The sequence below is a fragment of the Labeo rohita genome, unplaced genomic scaffold (assembly GCF_022985175.1).
Source record: "Labeo rohita strain BAU-BD-2019 unplaced genomic scaffold, IGBB_LRoh.1.0 scaffold_1515, whole genome shotgun sequence".
Lineage (NCBI taxonomy): Eukaryota > Metazoa > Chordata > Actinopteri > Cypriniformes > Cyprinidae > Labeo > Labeo rohita.
The window spans coordinates 1-17,258 of NW_026127687.1; the positions used below are offsets into that span (position 1 = coordinate 1).

At 37.7% G+C, this 17,258-nt stretch overlaps 1 protein-coding gene across 1 annotated transcript; it reads left to right on the plus strand.

Moving 5' to 3' along the window:
- Nucleotides 1-212: 212 nt before the first annotated feature.
- LOC127158485 (serine-rich adhesin for platelets-like) lies at nucleotides 213-8,597 on the plus strand. Its single transcript, XM_051101586.1, has 11 exons — nucleotides 213-314; nucleotides 392-568; nucleotides 760-968; nucleotides 1,060-1,157; nucleotides 1,269-1,639; nucleotides 1,791-1,855; nucleotides 3,406-3,551; nucleotides 3,652-5,708; nucleotides 5,809-5,873; nucleotides 7,983-8,128; nucleotides 8,231-8,597. The coding sequence occupies exons 2-11, from the start codon at nucleotides 479-481 to the stop codon at nucleotides 8,374-8,376; spliced, it is 3,393 nt and encodes a 1,130-aa protein (XP_050957543.1). The 5' UTR covers nucleotides 213-314; nucleotides 392-478; the 3' UTR covers nucleotides 8,377-8,597.
- Nucleotides 8,598-17,258: the final 8,661 nt, after the last annotated feature.

A 17,258-nucleotide genomic window follows, 5' to 3' on the forward strand; every position in this document is an offset into this window, starting at 1 on the left:
TTCATATTTTTGGACTTTATTCCAAGAATTTCTAATACTTTTAAGACTAATATGTTTGTGATTTCAATGTTTCAATGAAAATCGTGAAAAGTTACACCCAGTTGGCAGTACATATTTGTTTAATTTTAGATATTTGCTAATAAAATGCAAATAGTATGAAATAATTTTTTTTTTTTTTTTTTTTTTTTTTTTTTTTTTTATATTTAGCTTGCCACGTGGTTTCCACAATTGATTCTTCATGGATATCTATCAACTTTGGTCGTTTTTCCAAACACATCACATATTATAATTTAAAGGAACTGAAAATCAATGGGGTAATCACCTTTATCCTCAATTATTTTACCCTTTCTGGATGACAAGTATGATTAACTGTTTTTGTTATTTCTTTTAGATTACAGTTCTAAATTCCCTCCCAGCAACACTGAAGGCAGAATTAATCTTTGATCCATCTAATGGCGTACTTCAGAATGAAACACTCATGAGGATGGTTTTGTGCTCTATTCTGATATCTCCAGATGATGGACAACTTGAACAGTTCTTTACAGCTTTTACTTACATCACGACAAAGGTGAACAGTTTTACTTTTTAGGTTTTTCTGGTTTACTCCATTTAAATGTATTTTATGCATAAACTTTGAGTTGTTTAGGCAGACACTTTCATAGGGGAAAGCAATCCTTAAAAGTATCAAAAAATAAAACAAGCTTTTTAAGATTATATGAAACATTTTGTTCATTTGTTTTTCTTTTGTCTAAATTTCAGAGAAATATCACAATAATTGAAAACACAGCTGTCCGAGACACAATGCTGAACCTAACTTTGATGGCTCTTGCTCCCAAATTCCCCCTCTTCCAAACCAGTGACTATATTTTGTGGTTCCAAGTAAATCTTCTTGTACTGCTGGCCAGTTTTCGTCCATCAGATTTGGTGGTGATCCCCACAAACCTCAGCTGTGACTCCTACGATGCAATGTGTGTGATTTGATTATTATTTTTTTAATCATGGTTTCAGTCAGCATGCAGAAATACAGTTTTCTTTTTTTTTTTTTGTAATTTTAAACAGATTGAAAGGCTTAGAAAATGCGTTGGCAATTGTACCATCTGAGCTTCTAGAGGACCTGAAGACAAGCAAAGAAATTTTTATTCTTTCACAACCTAAAGGTTTGTAATAGCCTACTGTAGTTTAATATGTTTGTATTGTTTTTTGTATGTTTATTAAACAAGTTTTATTTATTTATTTATTTATGTATTTATTGATTGCATGTGCCATAGGTTGTCCTCAGAAAGATACTCCCTTACCAATGACAACCATAGATGCTGATTCCATAACTTGGGCTGTCCCTACGGATTCCTCAACAACTGCAATTTCCACTGATCCATCTAGTGCAGTCCCTGTTCATTTTTCAAGCCAAACTGTTTCTTCTGTAATATTTGCAAACTCAACAGACTCTAAATATGTCACTACTGCAACTACATCTTTAATGTCAACCACTCAACTGTCAACTAAGGCCTCCACAGGTCCAGCAGTGGCAGGCGAAGTATTTGTCATTCTGCAGATCCGTTTACATATACAGTATGTTGATGCTTACAATAACCCTGCTTTACTGGAGTATCAGACTCTGTCCAGAAACATCACAATGGAGGTACTCTTTATTTTCACCTTTGCTGTAGTAATATTAAAATAATAGTCCTTTTGCTTAATTTTGCCCAAATAATTTGTCCCAAATAATGTTGATAATGAAATGTATTTGTATGTTATAACTCACATTTCTGTTTCTTTTCTTTTCTCTTTAGCTGAATCGCTTCTACTGGAAAGTGTATGAGCCACACTTTCTTAGATGCTACTTGCTGAGATTCTGGTATAAGACTTTCAAATATAATATCAAACTGTTTCACTCAAAAAGTTATTCTTAGGTGTGTAGAGCAAGAAATGTAATATACAGAATCCTGTTCACACTGTGAATACATAAACAAAACAGAGCAGTCTATCAAAATGTTTATTAATTTTTATTAATTATAGCCTATGCCTTTAATTGCAAATTGAGACCAGCTTAATGCTCATTAATGTCAAGGATAATTTTCAATTGTACTTCCAGCCCTTACGACATTAAATTTCACATATCCACACACTTCAAAAACATACAAAATTAAAATATATATATATTACTTTTAAGGTGAGACACTGCAGGTGAATAGGGCAAAAAATAACTAATAATTATCACCTCACTTACCCAGTTGATTGATTACACTGATAATTACAAACATTTTTTGTATTACAAGTTTTCTAAAATGTTATGTTTAAATATTCAAATGTGGCATTATTTAATGAAATATGCGCTATTTCGCATAATGCTTTGCTGCATATTCTTCATAGATATCATTTTTGTAAGAAGGAGCACAATTAGGCAGACACATATTTCCTAAAATAGTAGACATAAACGTAAGATTAGAAATGGGTCTAATTTGCCAGTTTACTAGGGTCTAGTTGTGTTTTCTTAATAAGAGGCTTAATAAACACCAGCTTGAACGGTTTTGGGAAGTGACCTAGAGATAACGATGAGTTTATAATACTGAGCAGTGGTTCTTCTGCTACAGGTAACAGCTCTTTCAGTAATTTAGTAGGTATATGATTTAATGGGCATGTTGTTGGTTTAGACGCAGTGATAAGTTTATTTAGTGTTTCCTGTCCTATAGATATAAAGCACTGCAGTTTTTCTTTGGGTATGACGAAAGAAGCTGAGGCATTAGACACTGTACAATCTACATATGTTACTGTATTTCTGATGTTATCTATTTTATCAGTAAAGAAATTCATAAAGTCATTACTATTAAACTGTAAGGGAATATTTGGATCAGGTGGCGTCTAGTTATTTGTTTTTGATTGTAGAACGATTCTAACTTACCACTGTTGTTTGATGAACTCGTGAAAACAGAGCAGGGGGAGATACCCCTAGATTTGTTAATCTAGCCACTGTTCTAAATATAGTTAAAATCAGTAAAAATGTAAGAGGTTTTCAGTGGACTTTCAAAATTTGCTTTGCTTAAGAAAGCATGAAAATATTTAGTTAAAATGTTTCTTTTTTTCATTTGATTCAGTTAAGAGTTAGTTTTGCATCAAGCAATGTAATTTCGTCTTAAGGTATCAGCTGCTCAGGTCCTTTCCTCTATGCCACTGCTTTGTATTTGTCAAGATCACTGTTTATATTTAAGATTAGGTGATGCATAGTTACATTTGTGGTTATGGGTGGCCACATATTGAATTACAGTAATGTTTTACATACTTTTACTGTCCATTGGATATTTAAATCCAAAAATGTAAGAGCAAGCAACATCAAACCTAAATTTTCATTATAGTAATTTAGAAAATTATACATATATAACATTAATGACAAATATTTTTTTTCTCTAGGCCTGGGTCTGTGGGTGTGGATGTGCAACTTATCTTTAAAAATGACACAGGGCTTCCAAATACAAGAAGCATTGAAGACGAACTTAAGTCAGCAGTTGTTGAATCAAAAGTGTTTCTTGACATTATTCCTTCCAGCATCATTGTTGGTGAGTTCTTCATTCTCTAAAACTGTTTAAATGTAGGTAATGTTTTTGATATTATTTTTCCTGCAGTGGCTTATTTATGCTCATTATCATGTTGTTTCAGTGAGACAAGATGGTTCAACCTTGACCACTAGACAAACGCAGTCATCACAAAATGTTCTGGTTATGCAAACATCAAGTACTTCGACTCCTAATGTTCCTATCCTTTCTGCAGTACCTACTCAGAAATCAAGCGCAACTGCTTCTCCTGGAACATTAAGCACAGCAGACTCTGCGCATCTATCACACACTGCTCCCTATGGACATTCAAGCACTGGAACTGGAACCGGAACCTCGACCACTGCAGTTCCTACTGATCTGTCACGCACAACTGCTCCTACTGGTCCCATCACAGCTACATATTCTTCAGATTCATCAGAGCAATCTTTTCCTGCTGGTTTCACAACTGCTTCAGTTCCTACTGATAAATCACACTCAGTTGTTCCTCCTGCTGCCTCAACCACCAAAGTCCTTACACATCTTTCAAGGACAACTCTTAGTAGTAATGTTTCAAGCAATGCAGTTCCCACTGATAGACAAACTGCAACAATTCATACTGAAACCTCAACTACTGTAGTTCCTGCTGATCTGTCAAGCACACTACTACCTACTGGTTTTACAGACACTGCAGTCGCTACTGGTCCATCACTAACAGCTGGTTCATCAAACACAACAGGTGACACTCATCTGTTAGGTACTTTGTCTGCCAGTGGTTCCGTACTCTCTGCAGTTCCTACTCAGAAATCAAGCACAACTGCTTCTCCTGGAACATTAAGCACAGCAGACTCTTCTCATCTCTCACACGCTGCTCCCAATGGACATTCAAGCACTGGGAATTCTACAAATCATTCAAACACAACTGCTCTTACTGATCCCTCAGTCACTGAAGTTTTAAATAATCAAACAAGTTCAACTGTTGGGTCAAGTACTAAAGTTGGTATTGAGCAATCAAGCACAACTATTCATACCGGAACCTTGACCACTGCAGTTCCTACTGATCTGTCACGCACAACTGCTCCTACTGGTCCCATCACAGCTACATATTCTTCAGATTCATCAGAGCAATCTTTTCCTGCTGGTTTCACAACTGCTTCAGTTCCTACTGATAAATCACACTCAGTTGTTCCTCCTGCTGCCTCAACCACCAAAGTCCTTACACATCTTTCAAGGACAACTCTTAGTAGTAATGTTTCAAGCAATGCAGTTCCCACTGATAGACAAAGCGCAACAATTCATTCAAGCACTGGGAATTCTACAAATCATTCAAACACAACTGCTCTTACTGATCCCTTAATCACTGTAGTTTTAAAAAATCAAACAAGTCCAACTATTGGATCAAGCACAACTACTCATACTGAAACCTCAACCACTGTAGTTCCTGCTGATCTGTCAAGCACACTATTACCTACTGGTTTTTCAGACACTGCAGTCGCTACCGGTCCATCAGTCTCAACAGTTTCCCCTGGTCCTTCAAACAATGCAGTTTCTGCCAGTCTATCAAGTGCAACTACTTCTAATTATTCTTCAAACAATGCAGTCCCTACAGATCAACCAAGCGCAACTGTTAATACTGGAACCTCAAACACAGTGACAACCTATCCATCAAGTACAAGTATTCTGCCTGCTAAGATCAACACCACCGTCTCTACTAATCTTTCAAGCAAAGCCATTTCTAATCATTATCCAAATACAACAGTTTCAACCAACACACCAGTCACAACTGCTTCAGATGGCCATTCAAACAATGCAGTTCATACCGTTTTATCAAACACAGCTATTTCTGCTGGAATATCAAACAGTGTACATCATACAGATGTATCAAGCACAACTGTTCTTTCTAGTCTATCTGCCACTAAAATGTCTGTATCCAGTGCAGCTGGTAATCATATCACCACATCTGTAATATTTGCAAACTCGACACACTCTAAAGTTGTCACCACCATCTCAACCACATCTTCACTGCAAACCACTCGTCTATCAACTAAAGCCTCCACAGGTTCAGCAGTGCCAGGCGAGGGATTTGTTGTTCTGCAGATTCGTTTACAGAGGCAATACATTGATGCTTACAATAATCCTGCTTCTATGGAGTATCAGATACTGTCGAGAAACATCACTATTGAGGTTGTCTAAGAAATATTTTTATTTTATATAATAATTTTTTCCTAATTTTGTCAAACATCTGTATGTTTAGTGTAATTTTTTTCATTCTGTGTTTCTGTAGCTCAATCGAGTCTACCAGGAAATTTATGGGACCCGTTTCCTTAGATGCTACGTGATAAGATTCTGGTAACAAACTCTCATTTCTTTCTTTCTTTCTTTCTTTCTTTCTTTCTTTCTTTCTTTCTTTCTTTCTTTCTTTCTTTTTCTTTCTAGTTTGGTGTTACTCGATAGACGAATCATCCCAGTAGTCTCCTGCGAGCACAAACATGGAGAATATAGACAGGAAGATGTATGGTTAAAGGGTCATCACAAAGATGCTGCAGAGGGGGGCTAGTCAAAACAGTATCATGTGAACAAATTCTGGAAATTACTGCAGCAAGAGAAAAGAATGCAGGAGAAAATTTTGACTTACTACTTTGGACCTCTTAGGGTTACCCTAAACCTAAGTTATATGGTTTTCATATGGTGATATGGTATATTTATGTTAGTGTACTGTATATGTGGGTAAAGCTGATTGGGGTGTGTGGATGATGGGGTTTGTGGTGGTCTCTGCTGTTAGGTCCCCACCAATATCAAAAGCAAACCTCTGCCCTTGTATAGATGTGTGTGTGTGTGTGTGAGAGAGAGAGAGAGAGACCAGGAGAATGGCTGCTCTAATCAGAAACAAGGAAGAACCAACAAAATATTAATAACTGATTATTGTAGTTAATGTATGGTTTATGGTTTTTTTTTTCATCTTAATTCCTTTTTAATAGCTTCCCTTACTAAAAAGTATACTTCAAGTTTATTTTAAGTATACTTCAGTAAAGTTCAAGTATATTTTTAAATATACTTTATGTAGTAAGTATACAAATATCAGTGTACTAGTAGTATACTTTTAATTGTACTATTTTAATACTCCTTGGTACTAAATTGACCCACTTTCTAGTATATAAAAGTATACTTTAAGTATAAGAGTAGTAAACTAGTAGTAACTAGTAGTTTTCAGTTTGTACTGCAAGTATACTAAAAGTGAACTACCGATAGTTTACTAATTAAATACTTTTTTATGCATTTTAAGTACACTTTGAAGTATAGTCTCAGTAAACTACTAGTTTACTAGTTTTATACTGCAAGTTTATTCATACTTTTTTGTGAACTTTAAATCATACTTTAAGTATAGTACTATGTCCCTGTTTAGATATTAATTTGTATATATTTTGTTATATGAATATCTGAACAACCAAAACATCATGAATAAATAAATTAGTCTAATATGTAGACAATAGTGTCTTTGTTTGTAAAGCATTTTACAAAACTAAGACATGCAGAAAATGGATATAAGTGGTTGAAAAGAATCTAGGCCTCAAAACTAGATACACAACCCTCAAGAACGGTGGCAATCAGCAAATATTAAAAAGATGAGGTCTTTACATCACAGTACAACAAATAACTAACAATAATGACAAAATGACAACAAAAAAGTTTAAATGAAGTCAGCAAACAGCAAAACAATAATCCTATAACAGTAACTGGATAATTTATTTATGCTGCAATGCATGCTGGGAACTTACAATTCAAAATCCTTATTTACAATACCAAAGCCTTAAAATTTCAACAGTATGAAATTCTTTGTTCAGACAACTGTGTCTGACAAGTTGGGACAGCATTTGGGGTAATTTTGTGGGTCTGACCAGAGTTTTTTTATATAGTTTCAAGAAAACAGCATTTATTAGTATTTGAGACGTAAAATGGAAAAATGGAAAATATGTATTTGCATTTTTTACAGTGTGGAAGCATCTGTTTTGGTTTCTTCACTTGTGTTTTGGAAATTCAGTACAGAAGATGTGTAATAGCATCTCTCGTGTATAAAAATGGCAACATGGATTCTCAGAGCACAAGTATAGCCCTGATAGTATATTTGTAAAGTATATTTAGTATAAGTATATTGATAGTATATTTACTATAAGTATAGTATATTTAGACTTTTTCTAAGTATAAGTCAAGTATACTTAAATGTCATTTTAAGTATATTTCTGATAAGTACATAAAGCACATTTCTGAGAAGTACATAAAAGGAAGACTGAAAGTATACTTTCCTGTTTTTAGTTTAAAAGAAGTATACTAATAGCACACTTGAATTAACTTCTTTTTCGTAAGGGTTGACCTAAAAGCAAGATAATTGTCAAAATCAAGCCTACACCTTTATTGTAGTAGTTTAGGTATTGTATAACATTGTTGAATTTTTTTTTTCAGGCCTGGGTCAGTGGGTGTGGATACAGAACTTATTTTTAAAAATCGGACTGTGCTTCCAAATGCAACAAGCATTGAAGAATCTCTAACGACAGCAATTGCTGAATCAAAAGTGTTCCTTGGTGTGATTCCTTCCAGTATTATTGTTGGTAAGATTCCTCTTTTCCTCAAACTGTTTTTGAATGTAGCTAATAATTTTCTGGAATTGTTGCTTTATTGGTTGGTCTGTACTTGTTTACCTATATTTTCAGTGGAACAGCAAGATTCAACTTCAACCACCAGGCAAACTCAGACAACACAAAGTGTTCCTATAATGCAAACATCATCTGCTGTTGCACCGATTCTGTCTAATATGCTGTTCATGCTCCTGCTTCTGCTATGGAATGAAACAATGTAATTCTGCAAAGCCTTTTTTCATGTGTCATTACTCTTCTTTTTATGTAATGAAAATTGTGATCAAACTGATACATACAATAATTATTCTTTAGACATGTCTTGGGTATTTCAGCACCTATACCATAACCTGCATTTTGCATTTTCTTTTCTTGGATGTTAAAGAAATTACGCACAGCAATTGTATTTTGTTGAATTTAATTAAATAAATCTAGTAATTAGTACTATTTGTGTACTATGCCTTTGTTACTCAGAAAACTGTATTTGAGATAAATTGATTTGTATGAGTTCCATTTTGTCAAGCTAGGTTCTGTTTCCCATAATAAATGGTTAAATTATTTTGTGTCTTATTATAATTATTATTGTTGTTGTTGTTGCACAAAATTAATATAGCAGAAGATCTGTTAGTGTTTAATGTTGTTATGTTTGATTGTAAGAGTTTCTATTATGTCCAGGGGCATAGTTCTGGGAGGTGCAGAGTATGCCAGGCATATGAGCCCAGAATGTGTCTATATTTATTTTAGTAAATTTTTTTTTGCACTTTAATGGACACATACATCTTGCCAATTTGAACATTAAAGCAAACATTTTAACGCATTTAAGACACTAATAACAACTCTATTCCATGTGTTCTGTGCGCACACATATGACACCGTTCACACAAGCAAAAAAATCAAAAACAAAACAACAAGAAGATGCCATAAAGCATGAAGACAACAAGATGGCATTAAGTTCCCTGTTAAATGAAAGTAAACATGCAGGCGACTGAAAATTTTATGCATTTGTCATTTGGTATTTGTTTTATGCAAGATGCAATGGGTCAGATCACCCTATATCTGGGAATGCGAGGTTCCTGACTGAACCTGCTCCAGACCAGCGAACCAAACCGTAACTATTAGGTCCCAACCCGATAATCCTGATCCAGTATTGCATTCCTTAAAAGAACTAGGGCTGACCCAGCTAACAGCTAGCTTGTTCTATGAATGTTCTGAGAACATTATGCTATGTTCTGGTAACGTCTGTTTGGCTGTTTCCTGTTTGCTATGCTGCAGAGTGGTGTGCATTTGTAGATTCGTTTTCTATAGAAATCTAATGAAAAGTTATTTTATCATAAAGTGATAAAATATAGCTTTATTCCCACCTGATTTCTGATATTGTCCATAAAACTAATCTGATTGATCTGATCGTTCACTTTTATTCTATAACCACTAGTGCAATGCCGTGCTGTGCATTAGCGTTCCATTAGCCGGTTAGCCTGCCATTTGCGTTTCCATTCACATTTCTATTCACATCTACTACAGTTTTCCTTTTTTTCTCTCACTCTTTCTGAATGTTCGTTTTTATTCTATAACCGCGAGTGCAACGCCGTGCTGTGCGTTAGCATTCCGTTAGCCGGTTTGCCTGCCATTCGCGTTTTTCCTTTTCTCTTGCTCCGTTGTTTTCTCAACCTGCTGTTCTCTTCACAAGTTCATCAAACAACAGTGGTGAGTTAGAAGCGTTCTACAATCACAGTGAGTAATGGCTTCTTCTCCTGCTATGTGCTGGCTAATGCAAAACGTAAATTCAGTAAGATTGTTATTTACGTCGCAACTAAGGATGTTCGACCTCGCCAGTCAGAGATCACTAAAAATAATACTAAAGAGGTGTGTGAAGTTGCAAGTACGATGTCAGACACCGTAATTTGCTCTAGTCCCCTCCATGCTTATCGTGGTGACGAGATACATAGCAGACCGTCGTCACTAAATGGCTGGTTGTGTGGTGCCCGCAGAATAACATAGGTTTCATAGACAATTGGACGAGTTTTTGGGGCAGACCTGACCTGTTGAAAAGAGATGGTCTTCATCCTTTCTTCATCCTCCATTTGCACTTGACTGACTGGGGCCCAGGTCAGGAAGCAGACAGACTGGCTAAACTGACCGTCTGCTAGCCGCCGAAATCAGTTAATTCTCAGCACATAGAGACCCTTTCACCTAGATATCATACTATAGAGACTGTGTGTGTTTCCCGAGCTAGAAAATACAAAAAACGTCCAAACCAATTTAAGAGTAATGATCTAATTGGTGTTGAACAAATAAAACATGTATATAACACAGAGAAACAAATGATAAAGCTTGGCTTATTGAATATCAGGTCCCTTTCTACAAAAGAACTCCTTGTAAATGGTATGATTACTGATCGTAACTTAGACGTGCTCTGTTTGACAAAAACTTGGCTAAAACCAGATGATTACATTATCCTAAACGTGTCTACCCCCCAAGATTACGGTTATTAACATGAGCCATGTCTAAAAGGTAAAGGGGGTGTCACGTACGTCGTGTGCGGGGAATGAGGAGTAGTGACAGGGAGGTCCAGAACATGCACATTTATTTAACAATCCACAAAAGGAACAGGAACGAACAGGTAAAGCAGGGAATCCACACGCACGCAAAAGACTCGGAGATCATACAAAATGACTTCAGAATGACATAGTGTCACGAACCCACACCGTAACATTAGTCTGTCTGCCACCAGAGGTTGCTGTGACATTTTACATCTCACTGACTGTTATACTACACCCCGGACTACGTTCCCCATCAGCCATTGTGGCCTTCTCCTGCGTCCAATCAGAAACACTATTTAAACCCCGGTCTTCCTGTCACGCTGCTGCCGAGTATTGGTTTGCACTTAGCACTAATCGTGTTAGCAACTGTACGGAGCCCTAAGTCTGTTAGTTTCCTAGTCTAGTCTAGTTCTTGTCCTAGTCATCCGAGTCTTGATCTTTTGCATTGTTATATCGTCTTGTCTGTCACGCTGCCTGCTTATCGGAACTCTCGCCTGTCTGGATTATTCTTTCGTCTCGCCCTTCGGATAACGTTCACCGTGGATCGACCCTTGCCTGTGTTACGAACTACTCTTTGTCTTGCTGTCTATACACCTGTCTGCCACTGTCTGACCCTGTCTGCCTTGACCATGTTTTTGTCTCATCCTTTGAGTAAAAGTTTGCATTTGGATCCACCTGCTTCATACGTCATCTCTCACTCCATGACAGAATACTCGGCCACTAAAGGATCCAGCAACTTTTCATCTGGACACCACCCAGGTATGGACACTGCAAGACTGTTGTTAGATACAAGAGTATTTGGACATTGCACACTATTCAAACCTTCCGGACTGCGTGTTAATAGACTTTTTCATTGATGGAACTAATCAACCTCTAAAATCAAAACTCCGTCACGAGGATCCGCGTTCATCAATTTGTTTATTCATGGACTTTGCTCTGATGTGTGTGGGCTCGCCGTTTACTGTGGGGGTCGCAGAGGAGGACATGACAACGCGGTAATGGCGGCCGCGCTGGAGCGCGTTCATACCATGGCGGCGACAACGGAGCCTGTGCCCAAAATGGCAGCGACACCGGTGCCCGTTCGAAAGATGGCGGCCACGCCGGTGCGCACTCATGTAATGGCGGCGACAGCGGAGCCAGTGCACAAAATGGCGGCGAAAACAAAGCTCTGTCATGTCACTGCTGCCATATCAGAGCCAAACAAGGTTGCAGCTGTGTTTCCCGAGTCCAGTCGAGTTGCAGCTGCGTTTCCAGAGTCAAGCCAAGTTGCAGCTGTGTTTCCTGAGTCAAGTCAAGTTGCAGCTGTGTTTCCAGAGTCCAGTCAAGAGTCCAGTCAAGTTGCAGCTGTGTTTCCTGAGTCCAATCAAGTTGCAGCTGTGTTTCCAGAGTCCAGTCAAGTTGCAGCTGCTGTTCCAGAGTCAAGTCAAGCTACAGCTGCTGTTCCAGAGTCAATTCAAGCTACAGCTACTGCTCCAGAGTCAATTCAAGCTACAGCTGCTGTTCCAGAGTCAAGTCAAGCTACAGCTGCTGCTGTTCCAAGCTACAGCTGCTGTTCCAGAGTCAAGTCAAAGCTGTGTTTCCTGCGTCAAGTCAAGTTAAAGCTGTGTTTCCTGTGTCAAGTCAAGTCAGAGCTGCTCTTCCTAAGTCAAGTCAAGTTACAGCTGTTGTTCCAGCGTCAAGTCAAGTTAAAGCTGTGTTTCCTGTGTCAAGTCAGAGCTGCTCTTTCTAAGTCCAGTCAAATTACAGCTGCGGTTCCTGGGTCAAGCAAAGTCACAGCCGTGGTTCTTGGGTCAAGCAAAGTCACAGCCGTGGTTCCTGGGTCAAGCAAAGTCACAGCCGTGGTTCCTGGGTCAAGCAAAGTCACAGCCGTGGTTCCTGAGTCAAGTAAAGTCACAGCTGATCTCCATGAATCAGGTCAAGTCACCGCTGATCTCCATGAGTCAAGTCAAGTCACCGCTGATCTCCATGAGCCAAGTCAAGTCAGAGCTGTCGTTCCTGAGTCAAGCAAAGTCAAAGCCATCGTTCCTGAGTCAAGCAAAGTCAAAGCCGTCGTTCCTGTGTCAAGCAAAGACAAAGCTGCCGTTCCTGAGCCAAGGAAAGTCAAAACTGCGGTACCTGTTGTGACACTGTCACACAGGACACCCCTAGTGAAAAAAAAGTATACTTTATTGTATTTGTAATATATTTCCTGTTTCAATAGTACATTGCAAATATACTAACCAAAAATTGTACTAACTTTAAATATATAAAAAGTGTATTACCACCATGCTTTTGCCTATTTTCACAATACAACTTTTAACACACTTTAAAATAATTGTAATTTAGTATATTTTCTAAAAAAATATATTTTCTAAAAATATACTTGAAATGTAGTTTTGTTTGTTTTTAAAAGTGTATTTATTTGCGCTTTATGTAAATATATTTTAGTATTATTTTTAACTGTGTGCTGAAATGTAACAATGCATTGAAAGTATACTTTTAAAGTACATTATTAAAAAACTTGTTAGTATGCTTGAAGTTACATTTTGGAGTAATTTTTAAGTGTACTTCTTCATGCTTGCAACAGAAAGTAATAAAACATATGATAAATGCATTTAAAGCCCATTTAAAACATTATAAAAATGAAGTGTATGCATACAAAAGGCTACTCTTGTAATTGTGATTTAAGTATTTTAATAAATTTATACAATGTCACAGAGAGGTCCATGTACATCAATGCATTTATAATTTTATACCAACAGCACACCATACGAACACAAGAAAAAGTGTTCTACAGTGTAAAACCAAATAGTATTCCTTGCTATAAAAATACTAGTAAGTTTACTCTATTTTAACCAAAATGTTGAGTTTACTAAATTTTTTTCATTGTTGCTGAAATATTAGAACAGATAGTTCCCATAACTAATGAAATTTAAGTAAAATTACTCAAAATGTCCAAGACATGCTGTTACGCATGCGCACTGGGTGACAATTGCCCCTCCCCCACGTCGCAGAAGCACAACGGCTGAGGATACAAGGTGTGTTTGCAGAGGATCTATTTCGGTAAAATCAAAGTAAAAGCTTTTAATTTAAGTCTCATTTTCTGATTTTTTGCTTGCTAGTCCTTATGATGGTTAGATTTTATGCACTTTGTTGCATGCTGTTTTGTGGAACATCTTAGCCCATTCAAAGAACTCAAACAGGGGTTGACCCTGCACATTATTTGAAGCGATTTCTGTTCAAACCAGTTAATGTGCGCTTCATATCTGTAAAATTAGGTGCCTGGTTGTCTATTAATTACTATGTTATCCATTTGTGCTAGTGATAAGTTAGTTATGAGAATAGGAGTAATTTGAACGACGGTTGTTTCATGTGACGTTTTGCAGAATTCAAAATTCAGTGAGAAGTAAACAAAACACTTCAAAAGAGGAGATCTTAATTTCGTAAGCGCTTAGCATATGCTGTAGGATATCTTATTCTGGACGCGGCACATTCGAATGAGGAGCTCAGAGACACGGCCGCATTCACGCTAGAGAGTGCGCAATCCGGTCAGTGTACAAACGGATGGAAAAGAATGCTACATCTTCAGACGGGTTCTTTTAAAATAGCTCTTTTTAACTTGACACTGCGATTTTGAAAGCAACTATGAGTGCTAAACTGTAGTCAAGCCGTAGCATTATTTGTTAGAAATACCTGGTTGCGACGAAAATAGTATGCGTGCTTAGTATGATAATTACGGTAATGTGCAGGCAGTAAGAAACAACACGCATTCTGAGATTGTCAACGAGTCTTTAGCAGACCCATCACCCCACCTCCTCAAGCAGAGTGTATATAACATTGAAACTTATTTAAATGTAAGTTAAAGATCTTAGTTTTAAAATACCAGATGTTTCCATTTACATTACATAAGAAAAAAACACTCTATACATTTGGTTTTGTTTGTTCAGTGTTCACTGATTTTTGATTGATGGATAACACTTTTTTATTATTTTAGAATACCAGTTGATGACTGCTGTGCAATGGAAATGTAAGTTCAGATGCTTTAGTTTATGTTTGTTACAAGTGCTATGTTTGTGACATAACAGACATTCTTTACATTTGTTTTTACTTTGCAGAGAGGATGTACAGCAGTAAATGAGACTTAAAAGTGTTTATTTCATTTTCTTCCACAGATCGATCATCTTGCTTGATAAAACCTCAGTATATCATCAGGAGCAACAGGTTAATTTTATTAATTTTGTGCTCCTTGATATGTTTTTTCCCTCCAAAAATGAACAGTTATCAATCACCAAAGGCCACATATTCAGCTAAAAATCTTCTTTGCTGTTCTGCTGAAGAAAAATACTCATCAACATCTTGGGTGGTGTAAGGGTGAGTAAATTAATAGCTAATTTTTATTTTTGGGTGAACTTTTTCTTTAACTGAGCCAGATGATGTGTCATATTTTATTCCATTTGCATACTCGTTTGACAAGTAACAATAAATGTCAGTGTCCTTTCAAAGACTGTAAATGTAATACAAATGTGTATTTAATACCCTTGATGACTTTTCACTAAAAGATTTATTTCCCTCATCAAAACCTGTTTTTTTTTTTCCTTTTCCAAAATTTTCAAAACCCTATTCCTTCTCAGAAAGTTTGTTTATGGATTGTGTCCTTCAAAATGTTAATAGCCACTCAATGTTTGTTCTTAGATCTTTGCAGGATTCAGTCGCATATCTTGGATCTGAGTTCTGCGCAGCTGTTACGGGCAATGAGAGACGAGAGGCAAGCGGATCCATGTGCAAGCCTTTATTCAATGGACGAGACAGATACATAGTCGAGCAGGCAGGGTCAGACAGGAGCAACAGGTGAAACGCAGGCAAGACGAAGAGAAAAATCCTTTAACAAGCGATAATCCACAAGGCAGGCGGCTAGACAGTAGAAAACGAGAAAACCAGGCGGGAGATCAAAAACTAGGAACTAGGAACGGGGAACAAGAAACTAGGAAACGCTAACAAAGGAATAACAACAATACAACAATCCGTGACATAAACTGGGAAAGTCCGGGGTTTTATAGGAAGCCTAATTGGTCACGGGGGGCTGACGCAATCAGTGCGGTGGAGGATGGGAGATGCAGTCCGAAGTGCAAAGAAACAGTCAGAGTGCAATGAAAAGGTGAGAGTGACATCTGGTGGTGAGCGGTCCGCAGAGCACCGACCAGATTCGTGACAGCAGCACTGGACACAGACTCTGCACTTTTGACATTTTCTGGAAAAAAGGATTTTAAATTTCACATCAAGTTAATTAAAAGGTATCTCTTTATCATGTTGACTGTAGTTGTCATCTTTAAATCATGATTTGCTTATGATTGTTATCCTCAGCCTGTCTCTACTTTTATTGGATTACACTTCTTTGGACTGTATATACACCAGTGGACACTTTTACTTGGAACTTACAGCAAGCTGGATTTCTTAAGGACTGTTTTAATGGTATGGAACTGAAGGACTCTGTGCTTTTAACAGCCTAGGATTTCTAGTTTTATTGTGTTGTTTTAGTTCCTTGTGAATTTGTAAATACACTTATTTATTCACTTGACTTTTGTCCTTGTTTCATCTTTTTAAAACACTTATTTTAATCTCACACAGTATAATCTGACCCCTTTTAAATCACTGTAACATTTACCGATAAGGCTGATCGTTACACATGGTTGCCCGTACGGGGACGTTAAAATATTTTAACGCTGTGTTGAGAAGAGTGTTTTAAGATGACGACAAACCACATTAATGCTGCTTCTTTTAATACATCTGCTGTTTTTAATAATGAACGGGTTTTACATCACTGTGAATGTGTACAACTTCGTGCTGAAGTAGTTGCTCTTAAAAACATTGTTTTAAAATTGGAGAAGGATTTTAAAGACTCTGCTGAAAGTAATCTTAACCGTGAAGTGTATTTTAGAGACGCTGTGGATTTTAAATTTGAAAAAATGGAGGAATCTATCAAGGATGCCGTGGCGACACTAGAGAGAGAGGTCTTCGACTGTTTTAAGAGGAGAGACAAGAAATGGGCAAAACAACTGGAGCTACTAAAGGATCCAGAAGCCGCCATCTCTCCTCCCACTGCGACGACCAGCCTGGTGCCTCCCACGTCAACCCCTGGCTTTCCTCCAGCTAACCATCCCAACACATCAGCTACTTCACGGACTAACAACAGAGCCAGCGATGGAGAATTCTGCGCCACCACTCCAACCAGGCCAGACTTCGACACCATCTTCTCCATCCTTCCCTTCTCCAAAGAGCAACTATGCAGCGTATTGGGTGATGACGACACTCTCCAGGGACTTTCCATCTCTCCCTCCACTCCACCGACCAACAGGGTCGAAGTGCTTGACCACCAGGGCTTGCTGTATCGGCGGATCGAGAAGGGGGACGGCATCTACAAAATCCAGCTAGTTGTCCCCAAGGCCCTGGTCCAGCAGACGATACAGCATTTCCACCAGAGGACAGCAGGAAAACATCATGGGCGGCTAAAGACCCTCCTGCAAATCCTGGAAGTTGCCTGGTGGCCTTCAGTCCGCAGCGACGTCTGGAGCTTCATCGAGAGCTGCAAG

Bases quoted from the DNA above. Each gene is read 5' to 3' on its own strand.
- LOC127158485 (XM_051101586.1), top strand. From the start codon at position 479: ATGAGGATGGTTTTGTGCTCTATTCTGATATCTCCAGATGATGGACAA. The intron at 1,640-1,790 runs GTACTCTTTATT...TTTTCTCTTTAG, and splicing joins CCAGAAACATCACAATGGAG to CTGAATCGCTTCTACTGGAA. The intron at 8,129-8,230 runs GTAAGATTCCTC...CTATATTTTCAG, and splicing joins TCCTTCCAGTATTATTGTTG to TGGAACAGCAAGATTCAACT.